General features: G+C 43.1%; 1 protein-coding gene across 1 annotated transcript in view; it reads right to left on the bottom strand.

Annotated features, from left to right (window-relative positions):
* LOC126235306 (adenylate cyclase type 3) overlaps nt 1-21,346 on the bottom strand; it is a 628,591-nt gene that overhangs the window by 130,591 nt on the left and 476,654 nt on the right. The window contains exon 11 of the mRNA XM_049944030.1: nt 9,846-9,962. Within this exon, the coding sequence (XP_049799987.1) occupies nt 9,846-9,962 (117 nt within the window). The remainder of the gene's footprint in view (nt 1-9,845; nt 9,963-21,346) is intronic.

Below are 21,346 nucleotides of genomic sequence, written 5' to 3'. Positions count from 1 at the left end.
ATCTGCTTAGTGTATTCATCTCTTGGTCACCCTCTACGATTTTTACCCACCACGCTGCCCTCCAATGCTAAATTTGTGATCCCTTGATGCCTCAGAACATGTCCTACCAACGGGTCCCTTCTTCTAGTCAAGTTGTGCCACAAACTCCTCTTCTCCCCAATTCTATTCAATACCTCCTCATTAGTTACGTGATCTAGCCATCCAATCTTCAGCATTCTTCTGTAGCACCACATTTCAAAATTTTCTTTTCTCTTCTTGTCCAAACCATTTATCGTCCATGTTTCACTTCCATACATGGCTACACTCCATACAACTACTTTCAGAAAGGACTTCCTGACACTTAAATCTATACTCGATGTTAACAAATTTCTCTTCTTCAGAAACGGTTTCCTTGCCATTGCCAGTCTACATTTTACGAGTATATCCTCTCTACTTCGACCATCGTCAGTTATTTTGCTCCCCAAATAGCAAAACTCGTTTACTACTTTAAGTGTCTCATTTCCTAATCTAATTCCCTCAGCATCACCCGACTTAATTCGACTACATTCCATGATCCTCGTTTTGGTTTTGTTGATGTTCATCTTATATCCTCCTTTCAAGACACTGTCCATTCCGTTCAACTGCTCTTCCAAGTCCTTTGTTGTCTGTGACAGAATTACAATGTCATCGGCGAACCTCAACATTTTTATTTCTTCTCAATATAAAGATTGAATAACATCGGGGACAGGCTACAACCCTGTCTCACTGGACAGGCTACAACCCTGTCTCACTCCCTTCCCAACCGCTGCTTCCCTTTCATGCACCTCGACTCTTATAACTGCCATCTGATTTCTGTACAAATTGTAAATAGCCTTTCGCTCCCTGTATTTTACCGCTGCCATCTTTAGAATTTGAAAGAGAGTATTCCAGTCAACATTGTCAAAAGCTTTAAGTCTACAAATGCTAGAAACGTAGGTTTGCCTTTCCTTGATCTATTTTCTAAGATAAGTCCTAGGGTCAGTATTGCCTCACGTGTTCCAACATTTCTGCGGAATCCAAACTGATCTGCCCCGAGGTCGGCTTCTACCAGTTTTTCCATTCGTCTGTAAAGAATTCGTGTTAGTATTTTGCAGCTGTGACTTATTAAACTGATAGTTCGGTAATTTTCACATCTGTCAACAACTGCTTTCTTTGGGATTGGAAGTATTATATTCTTCTTGAAGTCTGAGTGTATTTCGCCTATCTCATACATCTTGCTCACCAGATGGTAGAGTTTTGTCAGGACTGGCTCTCCCAAGGCCGTCAGTAGTTCCAATGGAATGTTGTCTACTCCCGGGGCCTTGTTTCGACTCAGGTCTTTCATTGCTCTGTCAAACTCTTTACGCAGTATCGTATCTACCATTTCATCTTCATCTATATCCTCTTCAATTTCCATAATATTGTCCTCAAGTACATCGCTTAGCTTCGGAGATAAGCAGTTCCCTGTGAACAAAAGCGGAATCTATAGTATTAGATTCAAAGAGTGTGGCCCATATTTCAGAGCAAAAACCAGACAGATATATGTGCGCCAGGATTAAAGAAGAGCATGGAAGCTAGAGGCTGCATAAACCAGATTCCACTTTTGTACAACATTGTCCGGAAACCAGACATAGTGCTGTAGTAGATGTAGGATACTATAGTCTGAGTATAATGAACTCATATCTGTAACTGTATGACGTACTGGATATCTGGAGCCGGCCGAAGTGGCCGTGCGGTTAAAGGCGCTGCAGTCTGGAAACGTACGCTACGGTCGCAGGTTCGAATCCTGCCTCGGGCATGAATGTTTGTGATGTCCTTAGGTTAGTTAGGTTTAACTAGTTCTAAGTTCTAGGGGACTAATGACCTCAGCAGTTGAGTCCCATAGTGCTCAGAGCCATTTGAACCATTTTTGATATCTGGAAGTACCTCAAGAACCATCCTGAATAGCTACTAAATAAGCCGACAGACTGTATTTACTTACCATTTCTAAATGCTGTCAAATCTGGCAGAATACGCGGTCCAATACTGTTAAATCTGTTTTACATTTACTTATTTATTTTAGGTTCCTGTAAATGTAAATTTATTAATACAGATTAATTTCTTTGATGGTTGTAAAATCTTTACTATTTATTTAAGAATGAACTCACAAATTGCAATTATGTTGCTATCAGCTGTAGAATATTTCAGAACAAATGAAAATTTATCCCGGAACAGGACTCGAATCCAGATTTCCCACTTGTTGCAAATCGTCATCTTAACCACTTACGCTGTCTGAGCAGGCTTCTAGGAGCGGCCCAGCTCACCATTTGTCCTGGCCTCTACTTTCCATAGTGCATTGCTAGGCAATGACGAGGGAAAACAGTGCCTCACCTCGTACAGGTATCATAGTAACATATTGCGAGCTCTAGGGGTAGACAGCAGGACAAATGGAGAGTTGGACCGCTCCAAGAAGCCTGCTCAGGATGTTAAAGTGGTTAAGGTGATCGCTCGTGACAAGCGGGTAATTCGGTTCGACTCCTGGTCTGGCACAAATTTTCATTTTTTCTGTTATTATGCAGCTGATGTGGGACCATAATCGGGGTTTGCGAGTCCATTCTTAATTGAACGCAGCTGTTGATCCTCAACGCAGTGTCTCAGATTCTGCACCACAGTTGTGTGTTTCTGTTTACGCACAACAACATCTTTGTCAATCTTGCTGCACACTGGAATAATAATTTGAAACCTATGTCATAAAAATAAATAATTTGTGAAACAAAAGATAAAAAGTGTTTTTCTACACGGGGGAAGTAGCTACGCAATTACAAGAGCGTAGGTAACGGCTGGGCGAGGCCTAACTGTACTCCTTGGGCTGCAACTTACCTTGTCGTGGCTGCAGTCCAGCCAGATACCTGTAACACTCCAGCCGCTGACAGTCAGACTGACGTCTCCAGGTACACCCATATTGCACACCCAGACAAAACATAATATTACATACTCGCGAGTACACAGATGAGCCAAAACTTTATGAATGCTGCTCACCAGGAGACTGGATGCCATCTAGCGATGTTGCAGGCACGTGGCACGGCTAGGAAAGAATGTAAGCGGAACCGACACGAATGGGGAATCGTTCTAGGCACGACACTGGCCGGAAATGTGGAAATTTATCGACATAAGCAACTTTGGTGAAAGACAGACTGTTATGGCCCAGTATATGGGAAGGAATATCTCTGAAGCGGCAAAGATAGGTGGCTTTTCACTTGGTACTGTAGTCAACATCTATGGAAAATGGATGAAGTATGGTCAGACCAACACTGGGCAACAAGGTGTTCAGATATTGTCTCTCATCATATAACGTGGGAGCTGGAGGCTGCCTACTCTGTAAAGCAGAACAGATGATTATCTGTGGCACATCTGGCAACAGAGTGCAACACTGTTGCAAGTGAAAGTACTTCGGAGCACACCGTTTAGAAGACACTGTTCAACACTGGGCTCCACAGCAGACAACCCTTACGTGTTCCCACATTGACCCAAGACATCATTGACTGGAAGAATATAGGATCATTGAGATTGGATCATAGATGAATGGAAACGCGACGCCTCATAGGAAAAATCACTCTCAGCTCGAGTACCATCCAAGAGAACGGTCCCCCAAAGCAAACATCGCACCACAGACGCAGGCTGAAGGGGGCAGCTTCGCACTAAGGAAGACATTCATTTAGGCTTCCAAGGGACTTCTGGTAGTAATCAAAGCCAGGAAGACAGCTGTTGCGGACCACCTGCATCACTAAATGATTGATGTCCTTGCCGACGCCGATAACACCTTCTAGGAGGATAAATACACGTCACAAGGCCAAAATCGTGCTAAAGGGGTTTGATGAGCGTGATAGTGAACTCACATGGATGTCTTCTCAACGGAATGCGCCGGATGCGAACCCAATGGAACACATCTGGGACGCTATTGAGCGCCATTTCCGTGCCAACAAACACCGGCTTTTAATGTAAGCTAATAATTGATATGTGAGAAGAAATCTAGTGTCACGTACCTCCGGAAACGTACGTAGGACTTGTCGAATCCATGCAAAGGAGAATCTCTGCTCTATTGCACTCCAAATGAGGACCAGAACGCTGTTAAGCATTTGTTCGTTATCTTGTGGCTCGCCAGTGTATGTTCCACTTGAACGACAGCCCAAGACTACATCCACAGATGAAAAGATTTTGACGCCACACATGTAATAGAGGCACGAATTTTACAGGGAGATTCTACTATGAGAAAGTTTTATGCGAAATGAATGCTGCATTTCTTGATGCTGATGAAAGTAATCGCAGAAACGGATTTTGCGGTAATATTTGGATCATTTAAAAAATCTAACTTTTCTTGTGCGCCTGTTTGTTGCTATGAATATACGGGTCCCTCACACCACGCAAAAGTCGAAATACGATAAGCTTTCAATAAGCAATGGAACACACCAGTTTCGGTTGAAAAAAAGCGGAATTTGTTGTGAGACATTGTGGAATACTCCTGCTTTAACCTCTATAGTTTCGTGAAGTTCGGTAAGTGACGGCGCTACACGTTGCCTTCCAAATGGCGCCTGTAACGAAGGTTCATTCTAAGCAGAAAGCTGTCATTGAGTTTCTTTTGGCAGAAAAACCAGAGCATCACAGATGTTCATAGGAGCTTTCAGAATGTATACGGAAACCTGGCAGTGAAAAAAAAGCACGGCGAGTTATTGGGCGACGCGTCAATCATCATCGCAACAAGATCGCGCAAACCTGTGCGATCTTCCGCGTAACGGCCGGCCGCACACAGCTGTGACTCCTGCAACGTTGGAAAATACGCACACTCTCGTTTGATGTGATCGGCGGATCACAATGAAACACCTCTCTGCACAACTGGACCTCTTCGTTGGTAGTGCTGACACATTTACCCGCCAGCTGGGGTGCTCAAAGCAGTGTGCCCGCTGGGCTCCTCGCCGCTTAACAGAAAGCCGTAACGAGTAACAAAGGACCATCTGTGCGGAATTGCCTGCTCTTAACGAGGCTGATAGTGACAATATTTTTGTTGAACATTATCACACACGATGAAACATGGATTCATCACTTCCAAATGGAAAAAACCGCACTCACTAGAGTGGCACCACACCACATCTCCTCCGAAGAAAATGTTCAGAGCAGCATCCTTAGCCGCTGAACTCATGGCGACGGTCTTCTGTGACAGTGAAGGGGTTATTCTGTTTGATATCCTCACTAACGGTGCAAAGATCAAATCTGCAGTGTATTGTCCTACCTTCAGGAAATTGAAGAAACGACTTCAGCATGTTGGTAGCCACCAAAAATGCAAAAGAACTTCTCCTTCTCCATGGCAACGCAAGACCTCACACAGGCCTGCGCACCCGAGAGGAACTCATAACACTTAATTGGACTGTTCTTCCTCATCCTCCCTACAGCCGTAATCTCGTACCTTCCGTCTTCCATCTGTTTTGCCCAATGATAGATGCACTCTGCGGGAAACAGTATGTGGATGATGGGGAGGTTTTGGTGCAGCAAGACGTTGGCTCCGACGTCGACCATTATAGTGGTACCGTGCGGGCATACAGGCCCTCCCAGCAAGGTGGTGTAAGGCCGCCGCAGAGAATGGAGATCATATTGAAAATTAGGAGTTTGGAACCCAAAGAGTGGAGAACAATACAGCATATTGAAGTCCTGAATAAAAACAATCTGTCTTCAGAAAAGAATGTGTTGCATTACTTTTTCAACGCCCCTCGCAGCATTCAAATTAGTGGGACAAGCCGGTGACAGTGCACTAAATTATGCAAGACAAAATGGGTTTCATTGCCATAATGATTATCGTCAGTGTGCTGTTTGAGGCAAAAGGGTTATTGAGAACTTTAGATCAGCTAAAACATTAAGTGGTGAGTATATTACACAATTTTCTGGAACGACTTGACCGAAAAAGTGGGGTGAAGAGAACTTTTGTATAAAGGAAAAAAAAAAATTCGCTAGGACAATGCAGCAACTTCTACAAGAGATTTTTTGGTGCATCCATACTCCCCTCTATATTTGGCACCCACTTACTTGTAGTTATGCCTACATGAAAAAGAATTAGTAGATGCTAAGTTTATGTCGTTAGTGACCATGTTGTGCCGAATCCCCTGTTGTGGTCTTATCACCGCAATAACATTAATCGAAATAAACTGAACTAAAGAAGGATTACGAGGAAAAAGGATACCTTTTAATTAAGCAGGTCCATCTTTCACTGTCAGACTGAGTTTTCTAGAGACCCGCATAAAACAGTTCAACACATGGATGACCTACAGATGAGGAACAAATGTTTATTCGGATCAGGGGCCACTCTAACCTTTACGCATGAAGTGCTAAGTAAGTTAGTGCAGTAAGCTGTTGTCGCTGGCAATTAACATCACAAGAATATATCGTTGGCAGTTTGAAGGAAACGCTAAGAAGCACGTGGTCTGTGAGTTGAAAAGATGCAGGGTCACCAGGTGCCATCATTACACAGCGAATCCAACTCATTTGTGCCAGTATTCTTCTAGTATATTTAAAAACACACCAAGGAGATTGTATGTAACGACGGCACGCAAAAAAAGCAGTGGTGGACGTTTTGAAAAAATCTACAAAGGAGTGGATGTTATGGCGTCGCCTCACTGTGAGTGTGGAGACCAAGAAGACATGCCTGCCAGCGACGGAGAAACTGATAGGACATCTTATCTGAGAGCTGTTGAACTTCGCTGGAAATGAGTGTAAGAGGTAAAACTTAAGTTAAAAGTGGTCTCCTAATAAACGGATGGAAGAGCAACCGAAAGAGATCAGGGCACCCTTTGGCTCTTGAGGTCACAAACTGGACTTAAAATGCGAAAGAATCACATCAGTGGTATGCAGAAAGAAACTAATGCTCTACAGACATACAAAGAGTAACCACAGGAAATGTAGGTTATAAGTGAACAAAAAGTGCATACTGATCACAAAACTGACAAAAGATTCTGGATTCGCATCTCTAGAAGGGAACTGACAAGTGGCAGGTGACCATTAGAAAAAAATTGAAAAACCAACGAATCTGCAATATTGTACGGGTCGGAACGTGAGATGTAAGAAGTCTGAATGTAGTAGAGACGCTAGAAAAGCATAGAAGAGAAATACAGTCACAGAAACTACATGGGTCCAGTGAAGTGGGGGCCAGTGAAGTGAATGTGAAAGCTGATGGAGATACCTGGTCAGACGAATATGAACAGTATCAGAAAACTTCATAAAGGGAGAGAATTCGTTAAGGCTTCGAAGGTAGGAGAAGGAGGGAGTTACTGTGAACAGCTACCTATGCCGAGGTCACAAGAAGAAGTTGATGGAATGGCGTTAATGATGGAATTGAACGGATAATTCAGTATGAAAAGAGGGATGAAAATCTATTAATTGTAGGGAGGTTGAAACGCTAAGCGGCAGAAAGAAAAGGCAGGTGTTATGGAAGAATACAGACTCAGTAATAGGAATGAGAGAGGAGAAAGACTCCTCAGGAAGAATAAACATACGAGAAAGTGGGAGAGTGTTGAGGAATGATGATGTGCATTAGAAGTTCTCTGTGACTGTAGAATTTGGTACCAAACGACGTAGTTCAGTTGAGGAGCAATGAACATACCTAAATATGGAAATGACAGAATTTTGACTGACAGATATAGATACAAGAAAGGTAAACGAAAAGGAACTGTGAGAAACAGAAGAAATCCTTCAGTTGGTCGACGAAGGAAGGGAATAAAACGCGTTCAGCATATGCAGGCAATACAGATATACAATCAACAGGAAATTCAAGTAAGTTAAAGAAAAATGGATCCAGGGCAAATGTGAAGAAACCGGAAAGAAATGATCGTCTGAGGGGCAGATTGAAGATACAGAAGAATCAAACTTGACATATGAGGAATGTAAAAGTAAAAGTGTAAATGTCATGAACGAGCAAAAGAAATTTCGGTTTTAAACGCAGAGGAGAAAACGAACAGATGGAAAGAGTGCATCGAGGGTCTCTACGAGGGAACGAAATATCTTCTCAGACAATAGAAGGAATGAATGTCGATCTGGAAGACTTAGGAAGTCCAATATTAGACTTGCAACCAAACAAGGCAGTAGGAATAGGTAACAGTTCGTCTGAATTTTCGAAACCAGTGCGAGAATTGCTGACCAAATGATTATTAAAATCAGTGTGCAGAATATGTGAGACTTAAGACATGCATTTGTATATTTTTAAGAACATCATCAACATAATAAAGAATGCATTGACGTCAGGTGAATCCAAGAACAATCGCGCAATCAGCATGACAGAACATCCATCGAGTTTGGTGTTCACAATAATACACAAAGGAAAAGTTAGGATTTGTTAGATGAGATCAGTTTGGCTTTAGAAAAGGATTATCCATATAAAGGCAGTTCTGACGGTTTGTTTGATTATAGAGCTTACATCGGATACGTCGATCTAGAAAATAAAAGTTCGGAAATACAAAGTGGTGAAAATACTTTAAATCAACAGAAAAGCAGGTACACCATGCCGCAATGTAAGAAAACCAAGGAAAACCTAAATCTGGATATCCGGACAGGAATTTGAACCCTACTCCGATTGCGAGCCGAGTATCTTACCATAAAAAAAAGAAAAAAAAAAGGAAAAATCACTGGAATGAAAGGGGAAATTGAGGGGAGCTATTGTGCGACACTACAAATATTTCAATATGTAAAACAGATTTAGGTGGAAATAGCATATAGTAGGAATGCAGTGGCGGAAATATTAGTGTAAGACAGGGGCAAATTGAGAAGGAAGCCAAATTTATTTAACTTCCTGTCATATTGAAACAGTGTCCTGCTCCGGGAGTTTAATCGAAATCCTTGCCTTTGTGGAAAAATCTCTCAAGGATGGCTGACATCATGTCCCTTCTTATTACTTCGTACTGCAAATACCTATTTCCTACATTCCTGGGAACTGGGTCCACGAAAGGCAAGGATATGGCTCTGAGTCCTGGCCTAGCACAAAGCTTAAATCCCTTAAGATGTTTCACAATATCGAACTCCTTGCTGTAGAGAGATACATTTTTTGATATTTATTTAATAGAGCTAATTCGCCACTCGACTTGCTTTCAAAACTATGGAGCTCAAGAATAACTACAAAGCGTGCATAAAACAGTTACTATTTTTCCAGGAAGAACTGTTGCCATTTGCTTTCAACATTTCTACAGCCATGTAAGAAATTTTCGTATAGAACTCAATTCTGAGTCGCTGAAAACATCTGCACATAAGCCATACGGAGCTACTTATTTCCAGTGAAACTGACGCAGATGTCATATCTGTATGACGTCTTCTTTTTCATGTATCTTTGTCCCGCACAGGCGCAGTGTCGGCACGATTACGAACAAATCTTAGTTTAAAAGGTGGCCCGAAGACCTTCCTGTCGTCACTCAGTAACCTCCTGTGACAGAATATGTGTACCCAAAGGCTCTGTGTTTGTTGTTATTCATGTGACAGTGAGCGAAAATTTTCTAAATGTTAGCGAATCGTGTACCTGAGGTGAGACTTGAATCAGTGAGGTATTCACCTCGTGGGATGTGAGACACTGCCTAAATACCACATCCAATCTAGCCCGCAGACCGACCCTCGTCGTTATTCCGCCAGGCGGATTCGATCTGGACTGGCGCACCTTCCCATTCCGGAAGCGGCTGTTTATCATTCACGGCTATCCGAATGGATATGGCATATTTATATAACAGTAAGAACATCGTCGCGCTTGAATTATCTGTCACATAAAATAACACTCTCAGTGGTAGCCTGCTCGTTGGATGCTGTACAAACGTCGCCACTAAAGCATTCAGAAAGACGAGGGAAATACTTACCACAGCGACGGTGTTGGCGGCGCCCAACAGGAAGATGATGGCGACCACGAGCAGCCTCCTGGACCAGAGCGCGTTGTTGGTGGCCTCACTGCAGCGCACCAGGGGCCGCGGGAACACCTGCGCAGAGAGTGAAAGCAGTCAAAGTGAAGCAGCTTAAGAGTCTTACTGTCGTTGATCATAAGGCCGTCTTCGTTCAGTTCCTATTAGAAATTGTGGTTATGAGTCTTCCGAGAGTACTTCCCTTCAATTCCAACCCTAGAATCTTGATGTATTTTACATCATGGTTCAAGTCACTGTTGTAGTAGCCTATACAAAAATTTAATGTGCAGCGTCAACTCAATTCTTTTTGTTTTCTCGATGGAGAACCTACACACATAAAAAAACGTTTTGCATCGCCACTGAAGAACCCCTGAAGATAGACGTCGACTGTGTATATTATATCACAAAGTCCCCTTGACTGTTCAGAGATGTCACTAAACCCACCCAAAGATGTAAACAACCGTGCATGAGCAGCGCCTATTAGACCGAGGCGGTTCGTCAGCCGATCATTTCCAGTCATTCCACCAGGAAGGACGTACACGGCTTGTGTTGTCTGCAGTTCAACCATGCCTAGACGACCAATCCCGCGGTTAGATCGCGTCCGCATTGTCACTTTGTGCCAGGAAGGGCTCTCAACAAGGGAAGTGTGCAGGAATCTCGGAGTGAACCAAAGCAATGTTGTTCTGACACGGAGGAGATACAGAGAGACAGGAAATGTCATTCACATGCCTCGCTCAGGCCGCCCAAGGACTACTACTGCAGTGGATGACCGCTACCTACGGATTACGGCTCGGAGGAACACTGACAGCAACGCCGCCACGTGGAATAATGCTTTTCGTGCAGCGACAGGACGTCGTCTTATGACTCCAACTGTGAACAACAGGCTGCAAGATGTGCAACTTCACTCCCGACGTCCATGGCGAGATCCTTCTTTGCAACCACGACACCATGCATCGCGGTACACATGGGCCCAACAACATGCCGAATTGACCGATCAGGATTGGCACCACGGTCTCTTAATCGATGAGTGTCGAATATACCTTCAACCAGACAATCGGCGGAGACGTGTTTGGAGGCAACCTGGTGAGGCTGAACTCCTTAGACACATTGTCCAGCGAGTGCAGCAATGTGTATGTTCCCTGCTGTTTTGGGGTGGCAATATGTGGGGCCAACGTACGCTCTGATGGCCATGGAAGGCGCCGTAACGGCTGTGCGCCACGTGAATGCCATCCTTCGACCGATAGTGCAACCATATCGGTAGCATATTGGCGAGGCATTCGTCTTCATGGGCGACAATTCGCTGCCCCACCGTGCACATCTTGTGAATGACTTCCTTCAAGGTAACGACACCGCTCGACTAGAGTGGCCAGTATGTTCTCTAGACATGAACCCTATAGAACAGGTCTGGGATAGATTGAAAAGGTCTGGTTATGGACGACGTGATTCACCAACCACTCTGAGGGATATGCGCCGAATCGCCGTTGAGGAGTGGGCCAATCTGGACCAACAGTGTCCTGATGAACTTGTGAATAGTATGCCACGTCGAATACAGGCATGCATCAGTGCAAGAGGACGTGCTACTGGGTATTAGAGGTGCCGGAGCGTACAGCAATCTGGACCACCACCGTATGGTGGTAGAACATGCAGTGTGTGGTTTTCATGAGCAATAAAAAGGGCGGAAATGATGACCTCTATTCCAGTTTTCTGTACAGGTTCCAGAACTCTCTGAACCGAGGTGATGAAAAATTTTTTTTTGATGTGTATATATTTTGACTTCTTTCATCTTCACTTGAGATTGACGTGGCGTGAAGTAATGACTCTTCTCTCTGGTGTTCTTCTTCTGTGTGAAGTTGCTACCAACACCAGCATCTTCCTTTTTCTTTCAGTGGAGAAGGCGTAGTTGCACAGCAACTTGGACGAAATCATTCACTGGTCTGCCAAGTCTGTGTCCAATCACCGCATGTCCCTCAACGAAAGTTATACTTACAAGTATTTGAGTTTATTATTCTCTGAGGCTATGAAATCGTTTATGGCCAATTAACATCGTTACATTACTTCAAAGATTACAATTAACAATGTTAACTTATCTATTGAGGACATTTGGTGAACTGATAGAAGAAGGCTCACCACATGTCCAGTTATTCATTTGTTTATCGGGTCATTCTGTAAAATACTGTCCTGTCCTGAATGATCTTGAGAGATGGGTTAGTGACTGGTGTGCTGTTTAGATATATAACCGAAAGCGCGATGTAACCTCTTCGCTTGTTGTTAAGCAGTGGCCTGGTTCACGACTCGAAATGGTTCAAATGGCTCTGAGCACTATGGGACTCAACTGCTGTGGTCATAAGTCCCCTAGAACTTAGAACTACTTAAACCTAACTAACCTAAGGACATCACACACATCAATGCCCGAGGCAGGATTCGAACCTGCGACCGTAGCGGTCGTGCGGTTCCAGACTGTAGCGCCTTTAACCGCTCGGCCACTCCGGCCGGCGGTTCAAGACTCGCCAGGGGTCATCCGCGACTGTGCTGGGCTGCCTTAACACCGGTCCACATCATCTCGCTCTTCGACGTTTTTCACCAATCGTTGGAGAATGGTCAGCCAAAGGCAAGTGCAGACAGTTATGTGGGGCATGGACGCTACGAGCAGTTGCTGGAACTGAATATTATACCGAACAGGTGAATGGCACCACTCTACTAGCGTATACACCCAAGAAGCACATCTCTCAGAAGGCCCTGAAATGTAATCTGATAGTAATTGCTACAAAATTCACAACAGGCAAAGTGGAGTTACTGAATCGTAGGCGCTGTTGCCCACTGATCTTGATTGGTAAGCACGGTAGTGTGTAGACTGTGCAAACATTTCGACCTATCTGCTGGGTCATGGGGATAATAATATTAGGCGTTTTAGGTTTGAGTTAATTTGATTTTATTTTTACCAGGTGGCTAATCTACATTTCCAAGGGTGTCTGACTATTTGTTCCACAGTCATTCTTGTTTAGTGGGTCAGAGACTAAGTTTCTAATTTCTGCGTCATGGGGATAATAATATTAGGCGTTTTAGGTTTGAGTTAATTTGATTTTATTTTTACCAGTTGGCTAACCTACATTGCCAAAGGTTTCTGACTATTTGTTCCACAGTCATTCTTGTTTAGTGGGTCAGAGACTAAGTTTCTAATTTCAGTTCTTGATGCCTGTGTGTGATTTGATTTTGTACTCAGGATTAATTTAACTGCTTGTTGTTTTAGTGGAAGCCCTGTGGGCATTGTCGTTTAAATTATATTTATACATTCTTTCATGCAATAAGCCTGAGTCATTACCATTTTACCTAAAGAGTTTAAAAGTAATATTTTCTTGATTTAGCCAAGCTTATATTTTACGACTGCCCATTCCCTCCTTTCATTTGCTGCACATAAAGTTCTAAATTGATTTGTTGACTACTGATGTATTTTTTTTTCTTTGAGACTTGTGTTAGCGTTCTTGATGTGTTGTAAATTTTCAGTTATTAAATGTTTTGATTGTTTTGTTCCATCTGATTGCACGTGATAAAGTTCATGTGTTTAAAAGGGACAATGGAAATATTAATTTTACTAATTCCTTTATGGACAACAAGTTACGTTTTTGTGGCCTGATTCCTTACCGATTCCAAGTCCTTGCTTGCCACAACATTTAAATGATAGAAGAACGTGGTTGCAGGGGTGCATGAACTTGAAAAGGAGTAAAAAGTAAAATTTAGTTTGTAAAATTATTTCGAGTATTGTGTACTGTTCGAATGTTTTTTGTTCATAGGTAATTCTGTTTTCAATCGTGGCTGTTAGGGAGGTATTCAGCATCGAGAATCTCAAGAAAGACCAACTCATATGCAAACTACAAATTCGCAACAAGCCAGCTGAGGACAGTGTTGGCGTCTCCGTTGACTTCCCCGTACAGATGAGTCCCACAGTCTTCAGCGAGGTAGGTCAAGCCATTTTCGTTTATCTAGAGTCTCTTTCGGACATGTCCGAAAGAACAGATACCATCTTCATATATATAGGGCTTACCGGCCAATGATCTTCTTCAGTGCGGTTGCACTCACATTGCCCGATCTCTTACGGGAATCGGTAGACTGACTGCTGCAAGTAATGAGTATAGTGGGCAGGGGCACTACGATTGTAGTGTGTGGGTCTCACAGGGAGCGTGCCAGAGATGAGTCCCTGCAGTCGCATTATCCTCTGTGTCCTCGGTGGCTCAGTCTGATAGTCCGGAACCACGCGGCTGCTACGATCGCAGGTTCGAATCCTGTCTCGGGCATGGATGTGTGTGATTGATGTCCTTAGGTTAGTTAGGTTTAAGTAGTTGTAAGTCTAGAGGACTGATGACCTCAGATAAGCCGGCACGGTAGCTCAGCGTATTCCGTCAGAGGGTTAGCTGCCCTCTGTAATAAAAAAAAACTGACTCAACGGATCAACGATAAACTTGAACGGGTGTCAAAGACGTCTGCCCCGAACAAACGCAACGAACAAAATTAGATTACTAAAAAAAAAAAAAAAAAAAGTCCCGGTCGGGGCACACATTTTCAAATGTTCCCACTAATAGTTATCAACGCCTGTAAGCGGCTACTGGTCTGGATTTAATTGTAATTTCATTATTTACTTCGGGTGAGCTCATCTCAATCATTTAAGTAACTGGGTATGGGGTTTGCTTAAAATTGACACTGATGTAAAGCAAGGGGCAGAAATCAGAGAGTTGCAGGGAAACTTTAGTGAACCCCAACACTGCACTAATCTACTGCAGTGGAAAGAAATTTCTTATGAGCAGTTAAGGTTCAAATGGCTCTGAGCACTATGGGACTTAACTTCTGAGGTCATCAGTCCCCTAGAACGTAGAACTAGTTAAACCTAACTAACCTAAGGACATCACACACATCCATGCCTGAGGCAGGATTCGAACCTGCGGCCGTAGCGGTCGCGCGGTTTCAGACTGCAGCGCCTAGAACCGCTCGGCCACTCCGGCCTGCAGCAGTTAAGGGTACAGAATGATTGAGTGTAAGTTATTTCACAGAATGGCGAAGTTATGGAGACATGGAAGAGTTTTAGTCATTTTCCTTTCGTATTATGACCATTACACACGAGATTACTGAACTGTCAACGGAGATCAGTGACCAAACTCTAGAATTTTTGTATTTGTCAGTTAAATTCCAACAGTAGGTTAAAGTCCTTCATATACCCGATCTTGCAGTTATTCAGAGCTTTTACCCATTAACTAATGTACAGTTGGCTAGTTTGGTTGACCAGTTAATTCGATAAGGAAGTTCATCGAGTGGTTTGCACGACATGATTGCTAAACAAGGCCTATCAGAGAGACTGAGAAGTTAATTAATTAAGAAACAACATTTTATGGCACAAGATCAACAAGAAAACTTTGTGAAGTGTATTGAGACTATTATATGTGCTCAATTAGCATTGTGTGTTGAGATCAGTGAAATAACGCAGTCCCTAATATAAATGAAGAGATGCAGCTATTGCTTTGCATCGGAATAAAGTAGCATGAGATATAGAAAGCATTAGTTTCGCTGGTCAGGAAAGGAGGCTTGCGAAGCAAAAGAGTATCTTGTTTTGAATTTATTCTCGTCGCTGTCATGGGAGTAGCTAACATGAATGTGATAGCGGCAATTGTTTTAGGTATAATAAACTGGAACATTTTGCTCTGAAGTGTCCCATGTGACGTGAGAAAGATATTAGCAGATGATGTATGCAGAAATGAGGTTAGGGGATCCGAATACTTTGCTACCAGAGGGGTGTAACCAGTTAAGTGGAATCTGTAAGTCCTCAGTAAGTCCTCTCTATCTTTTACGTGCACCCTCATTAATCACGAACCGGTCTGTAGACTGCAGGATTCTGACAGCAATATTTCGTTGCTTAATTACGCTTCGCATCTCAAGAATAGTAATATAAGTAAATTTACAGACTGATGCTGACAGCATCATGTGGCATCACCTGCATAACAGCACACTGTCTGGAAACATTTGAACAAACTAAGAATAAGAAACTTATATGTCTCCCACAGAAGCACTCCCAACTCAGAAGTGTAGTGCCATCTAACTTTTGGGCACTACTATAGAAATATTAGCTCTGCTAGAGCTGCATTAAAAACATGGATAGCCAACCAGTGCTGAGATAATGGTGTGTCAATTTCATCAACACATTAATTTATTTACCATGAGGCTGGCCAAGCCATGCCTTGCATTCATGGCACCATAGAAAAAGAGTAAGACAGCTGTGGGACAGGCCAGGAGGTTTCTACATCATTGATCCACAGAAGTATTGTTTCATACATGATTGGAAGCTGTGCATTGACATAACAAACATGCCATTATTCAATATAAATGCTCTTATATAAATATAAATAGTAATATAAGTAAATTTACCACTTTAAGACCACTGGATGAACATGTTTAAACTGTTAATGGTCAGTCATTATCTTTTATAGGAAAATATAGGGTAATTTAAGGATTCAGAAATTCTCACGGCCTATTAAAATTTTTGATGCTGAACATCCGTCTACTGATTTACTATTTGGGGTTTAATATTACAGACAAAACGGGTTTTGCGTTGGACAACTCTGGAAATAGTCTGGTATTTCAATTTCATCCTAGGAAGGGCCAACCGTTATGTAGTAACGATTCACTTCCACTAGTTAATAGTTTTGATTTGACTGATTTTGAGTTTGATGTCGGGCATCTGGAGAAAGACGAAGGTGAATAGTTACTAAGTTTATTATAGAATTTCAGGATGTTCTCACTGAACAGCTGGGTGTAACCGAAAAATCGAGTATCAGAAACAACTCACTAACAAAATTTTGGTGCGTCACTCTTCTTACCGGTTATCGCCTCCAAAAATGTATGAATTAAAGAAGAATATTGATAAAGTGCTTGTAGAGCAGGTTGGTAGATCTTCATACCTTCCTTTATGCCTCACCAATGTTTTTGGTTTCCAAAGACAATGGGGAAGGTTACGGACCCATTGTGGAATACCGAGCGCGTAATCAGAAGGTAGCTTTAGAGTTGTTGTCATTGCCTGACCTTTATAAGTTCTTTACTTGGCCTGCGGAAGTGCGCTATTTCACAGTTTTGGATATTAAGCAAGCCTACCACCAGATACTTCTGACTGAAGGATCCAAAACTCTGCTTCCTGCATGGACTGAGACTTGTTTCAATTAAAAACCTTCCGGTTGTCAACTAGTGAAAAGGTCTTGCCATGTTTCCTACACACCGTTTTGGGCAAACTGAACTTCCATTATGCATTATGCAAACGATGTGGCTGTTTATTGTAAGTCCGTTAGTGAGTACCTTCAGCACTTCAGACAGGTGTTGTACTCTTTTACGGAGGTGGGTTTGACAGTCAAACCCACTAAAGTTCATTTCGCCCATGCCGAGATTTCTTTCCTGCGTCATCTAGTGTCTGTCAGTGGCATTAAGATACATACACCCCTCAAACGTCGTTCGCGGAAAGTGTTAGTGGTACGTCAAATCAGCGCTGATTATGTATCACAGCCAATGTTAGAAAGCCCATAAATCCAATCAACTGGTTTATTTTTGGTTCCAACTCTGCTGTCCATGAGGGGATTAAAACCCAGTAAACTTTCCGATGTCAAGCCTTCGGTCCATCAGTCACATCCTACCCAAGGAAATTGAAGCTGACACCATTAAAAGAAACTGGAATAAGGTGACTAACGACATTAGTTTTTCACATAGGCGAGAAGCCCGCAGATACACCGTCCAGTCACATTAATGTCAAAAGCCTGAATAACCAGATTTTCCGGCACGGATGTGCAGGATGAGTCAGCGAGGTTCTCCAAGGTACCGATAGGGATGTGGAGACATGCCAACAAGGGTGCTGTGGCCAGCTGCACTAGGTTTCTCGGTTGGGGAACCATGACGGGAACAGCGCGCCCGAAATTGTCCCACATATTCTGGAGTTGGTTTAAATCCGTAGAATTTGGTGGCCAGGAGAGAATGGTAAACTCATCCTGGTGCTCTTCGAACCACGGATGTACACTGCGAGCTGTGTGACACGTTGCATTGTGCTGCCGGTACATGCCATCGTGTCGAGGAAAAAACAAACTGCATGTAGGGGTAGACATGATCTAAAGGATAGATGCATATTCCTGCTGATCCACTGTTCCTTCCAGGATGACGAGATCATTCCCCAGACCAAAACGCTCCCTTCTCCGGCCTGGAGCAATCCGACGGTTGTTGAAGGGCCGTACACAGCAACGTCCACCAGTACGATGGAGCATGAAATGTGACTCAGCTGGAAACGCCACCTGACAACACTCAATGGACGTCCAGTTGCTGTACTGGTGTGCAAATTCCAGCCGTCGTCGCCGATGAACAGCAGTCAGCACGGGTGCATGAACCAGGCATCAGCTGCAGAAGTCCATACACAGAAGCTTCCGCTGAACGGTCCTTGGCGAGACACTGTTAGTAGCCGCTTGGTCGCAGGTCTGTTCACCAGTACACATCTCTGCAGTCGTCGTTCATCACTATCTATGGTCCGTGCTGCACCACAGTTGCTTCGGCGCCAGATGTGGATAGAGCCATTTTGCCATGCACGATATACTTTAACTATGGAGCCCCGCAAACAGTTTACAAACTAAGCTTCCGCCCTTGACCTGAAAGCTAATGAATATGCCCTTTTTGACGTCAGATAAATCGCTGTTTCTCTACAGAACGACAACGACTGCATTGTATTAGGCCTACGCGTCCCCCCCCCCCCCCCCTCACATGCGATTTATATACCCTACACTGCTAGAGCTGCCACCTGTCATGTAATAGTGGTTATTGCTCGTTGATGTCGGACAGAGGTGGTGGTCACATCAATATGACTGGACCGTGTATAACGGCCATAAACGGCCTTACTCGTTCACTACACTAACAAAGAGCAATATTTTAAAACATATAAACGTCGACATCTATAGGGTTATAGATGGGGATAACAGGTAACTGTATTCGACTGCGTTAGTGAAAGAGCATGAAACCTCTTAGTAAGATCTGAACGGTAACGATAAGGAGATCACGTATTTATTAGCTCATGGATTATGCGGTCTTGACATTCGGAAGTTTTCTTATTACACATAAATACGTGTAAAAATAGAGTTGTGTAATTATTGCTCAGCAAGTGAACCAGTGAAACGGACAAATTAAGTGGCCAATCGAAAACTGTAGATGCGAAAAGCTCGTCACACGGAGAAAGTGGCAGGAATGAGTAATGCAGCTAAATCAGGAAGGAGAAGGAATAACTGGGCATGTAAGGCACTAGTTTGGAAGACATTTATAAGATGATTTCTGTTATGACTAAAGTGGTAAATTGTATTTATTCAATTTGCTGCCGGCCTGGTGCGGGCTTTTATAACTGAGAGCAGTACGGCAGGGGGCAAGTCTGTTGTCTCACGTATAGCAGTTTTAGCGTAGATGACTGTAACGGAAGTGTGAAGAGTGAATTATGTATGTTGGCGATGATGATTACGGAGATAGGTGAGGACTCAGGCGTAAGGCCTATTTTAACATCTCCAGTTCATGGGACACAGTGGAGAGTTTAGATATGTAACGCAGGGCCGAAAAGTTTGGTGATCAGGAACTTATGCCACCACCTCACCTCTCCTTGCCGGCCAAGTACCTGAGACGATAATTTCTCCATCCCCAAGATCCCAACCTGATGCCTTCTAATGGAGCACCACGTCAGGATCGTTGCTACGCAGTGGGGGTAGTAAAGTAATATGCAATTTAAATGTTAACCAGGCTATGCAGCATGAGAGAAAAAGAGAGAAAACCGAATCTGGTGAATACACTGGCAAAAATTGATGGACGTACAGGTATTTATTATTACTGCTCTGTTATATAACAACTGACTACTACATTTCTTAATAAATTACAAGAAAAATTGATTGATGGTCCCTAGTAATTTCATATGTGATCCAAATATTTGTAACACGTACTCAGGGATTGAGGAAGTCGTTAGACTGTGCAATAAATTCAGTACGGTGTACGAACAACAGAGTAATGTCCTCCGGAAGATGGAGAATTTGTCTATAACGGGATGTCTACTAAACTAGTTAGAAATCTTTGCATTTACGAATATGGGGAAAAATTGTTACCGGAGATTGAGAGTGTTAATTGTAATCAGCTACTTGCTAATATTGACACTTCTTTCGCGTGTCTGCCGAGTATGCAACTCTAAACTAAAACCGAGATGAACAATGAAACTGAAATTTTCTGTGAAGGAAGTCTTTCTCATTCAAGAGTTGCATACGTTAAATACGAGTGCTGTCCATGTTACCGTATTTAAAAAGAAAATTGGAAAAAGCAGAATTGAAAATAGGCTCAGTGGCTCCAAAAATAACTATCATTTAGTTAGATTCACACCAGTGATACAAACACTTACCGGTATCTCAGATATCTGAAGCGAAAGAGTGTCCGAAGAATGGAGAAAGCTAAAAGGCAAAAAGATTTACGGCGAGGCTAATATCAGTCTGCTGCTGAGATTAATGCCTGCAGATGAGTAACGAGGACAGATAAGTGGTGGAGGCGGTGGAGCTTGAGGCGGCAAGTGTGGGACCCTCTCCCGCCCACAGAAGGTTTAACGAACGGACTGCAGAGGCTTTAGCTGGCGCGTTAGCTCGCTAACAAGATAACTGGAAGCAGCCAACCAGTTTAGGCTCAGTAGCACGAAGTTAGTTGAAAGTTGACTCAGCTACCTTGCTTCAACAAGGGTGGTAGCACTTCAGAACATTTAGTCACGCCGTCTCATATTTTGAGCAGAAGTGGAATCTATTATGGTAATTTACCCGCTGAATAAAGTTAGTCATGGAACTCTAACGAAAATATAATAAAGAGAGATTTTTACGTACTAGGTTAAGGTTAAAACGTAAGTTCCGGGTGATCAAAAGCTCAGTATAAATTTGAAAACTTAATAAACCACGGAATAATGTAGATAGAGAGGTAAAAATTGACACACATTCTTGGAATGACATGGGGTTTTATTAGAACCAAAAAAAGCACCCCATATTGCTAGACGCCTGAAAGATCTCTTGCACGCATCGTTTGGTGATGATCGTGTGCTCAGCCGTCACTTCCGTCACGCTTGGCTTCCCAGGTCCCCAGACCTCAGTCCATGCGATTATTGGCTTTGGGGTTACCTGAAATCGAAAGTGTATCGTGATCGACCGTCATCTCTAGGGATGCTGAAAGAAAACATCCGACGCCAATGCCTCACCATAATTACATCTACATCTACATACATACTGCGCAATCCACCATACGGTGCGTGGCGGAGGGTACCTCGTACCACAACTAGGATCTTCTCTCCCTGTTCCACTCCCAAACAGAACGAGGGAAAAATGACTGCCTATATGCCTCTGTACGAGCCCTAACCTCTCTTATCTTTCCGCGAAATATAAGTTGGCAACAGTAAAATTGTACTGCAG

This window comes from Schistocerca nitens, chromosome 2, assembly GCF_023898315.1.
Source record: "Schistocerca nitens isolate TAMUIC-IGC-003100 chromosome 2, iqSchNite1.1, whole genome shotgun sequence".
Classification (NCBI taxonomy): domain Eukaryota; kingdom Metazoa; phylum Arthropoda; class Insecta; order Orthoptera; family Acrididae; genus Schistocerca; species Schistocerca nitens.
This window is presented reverse-complemented; position numbering and strand designations above follow the sequence as displayed.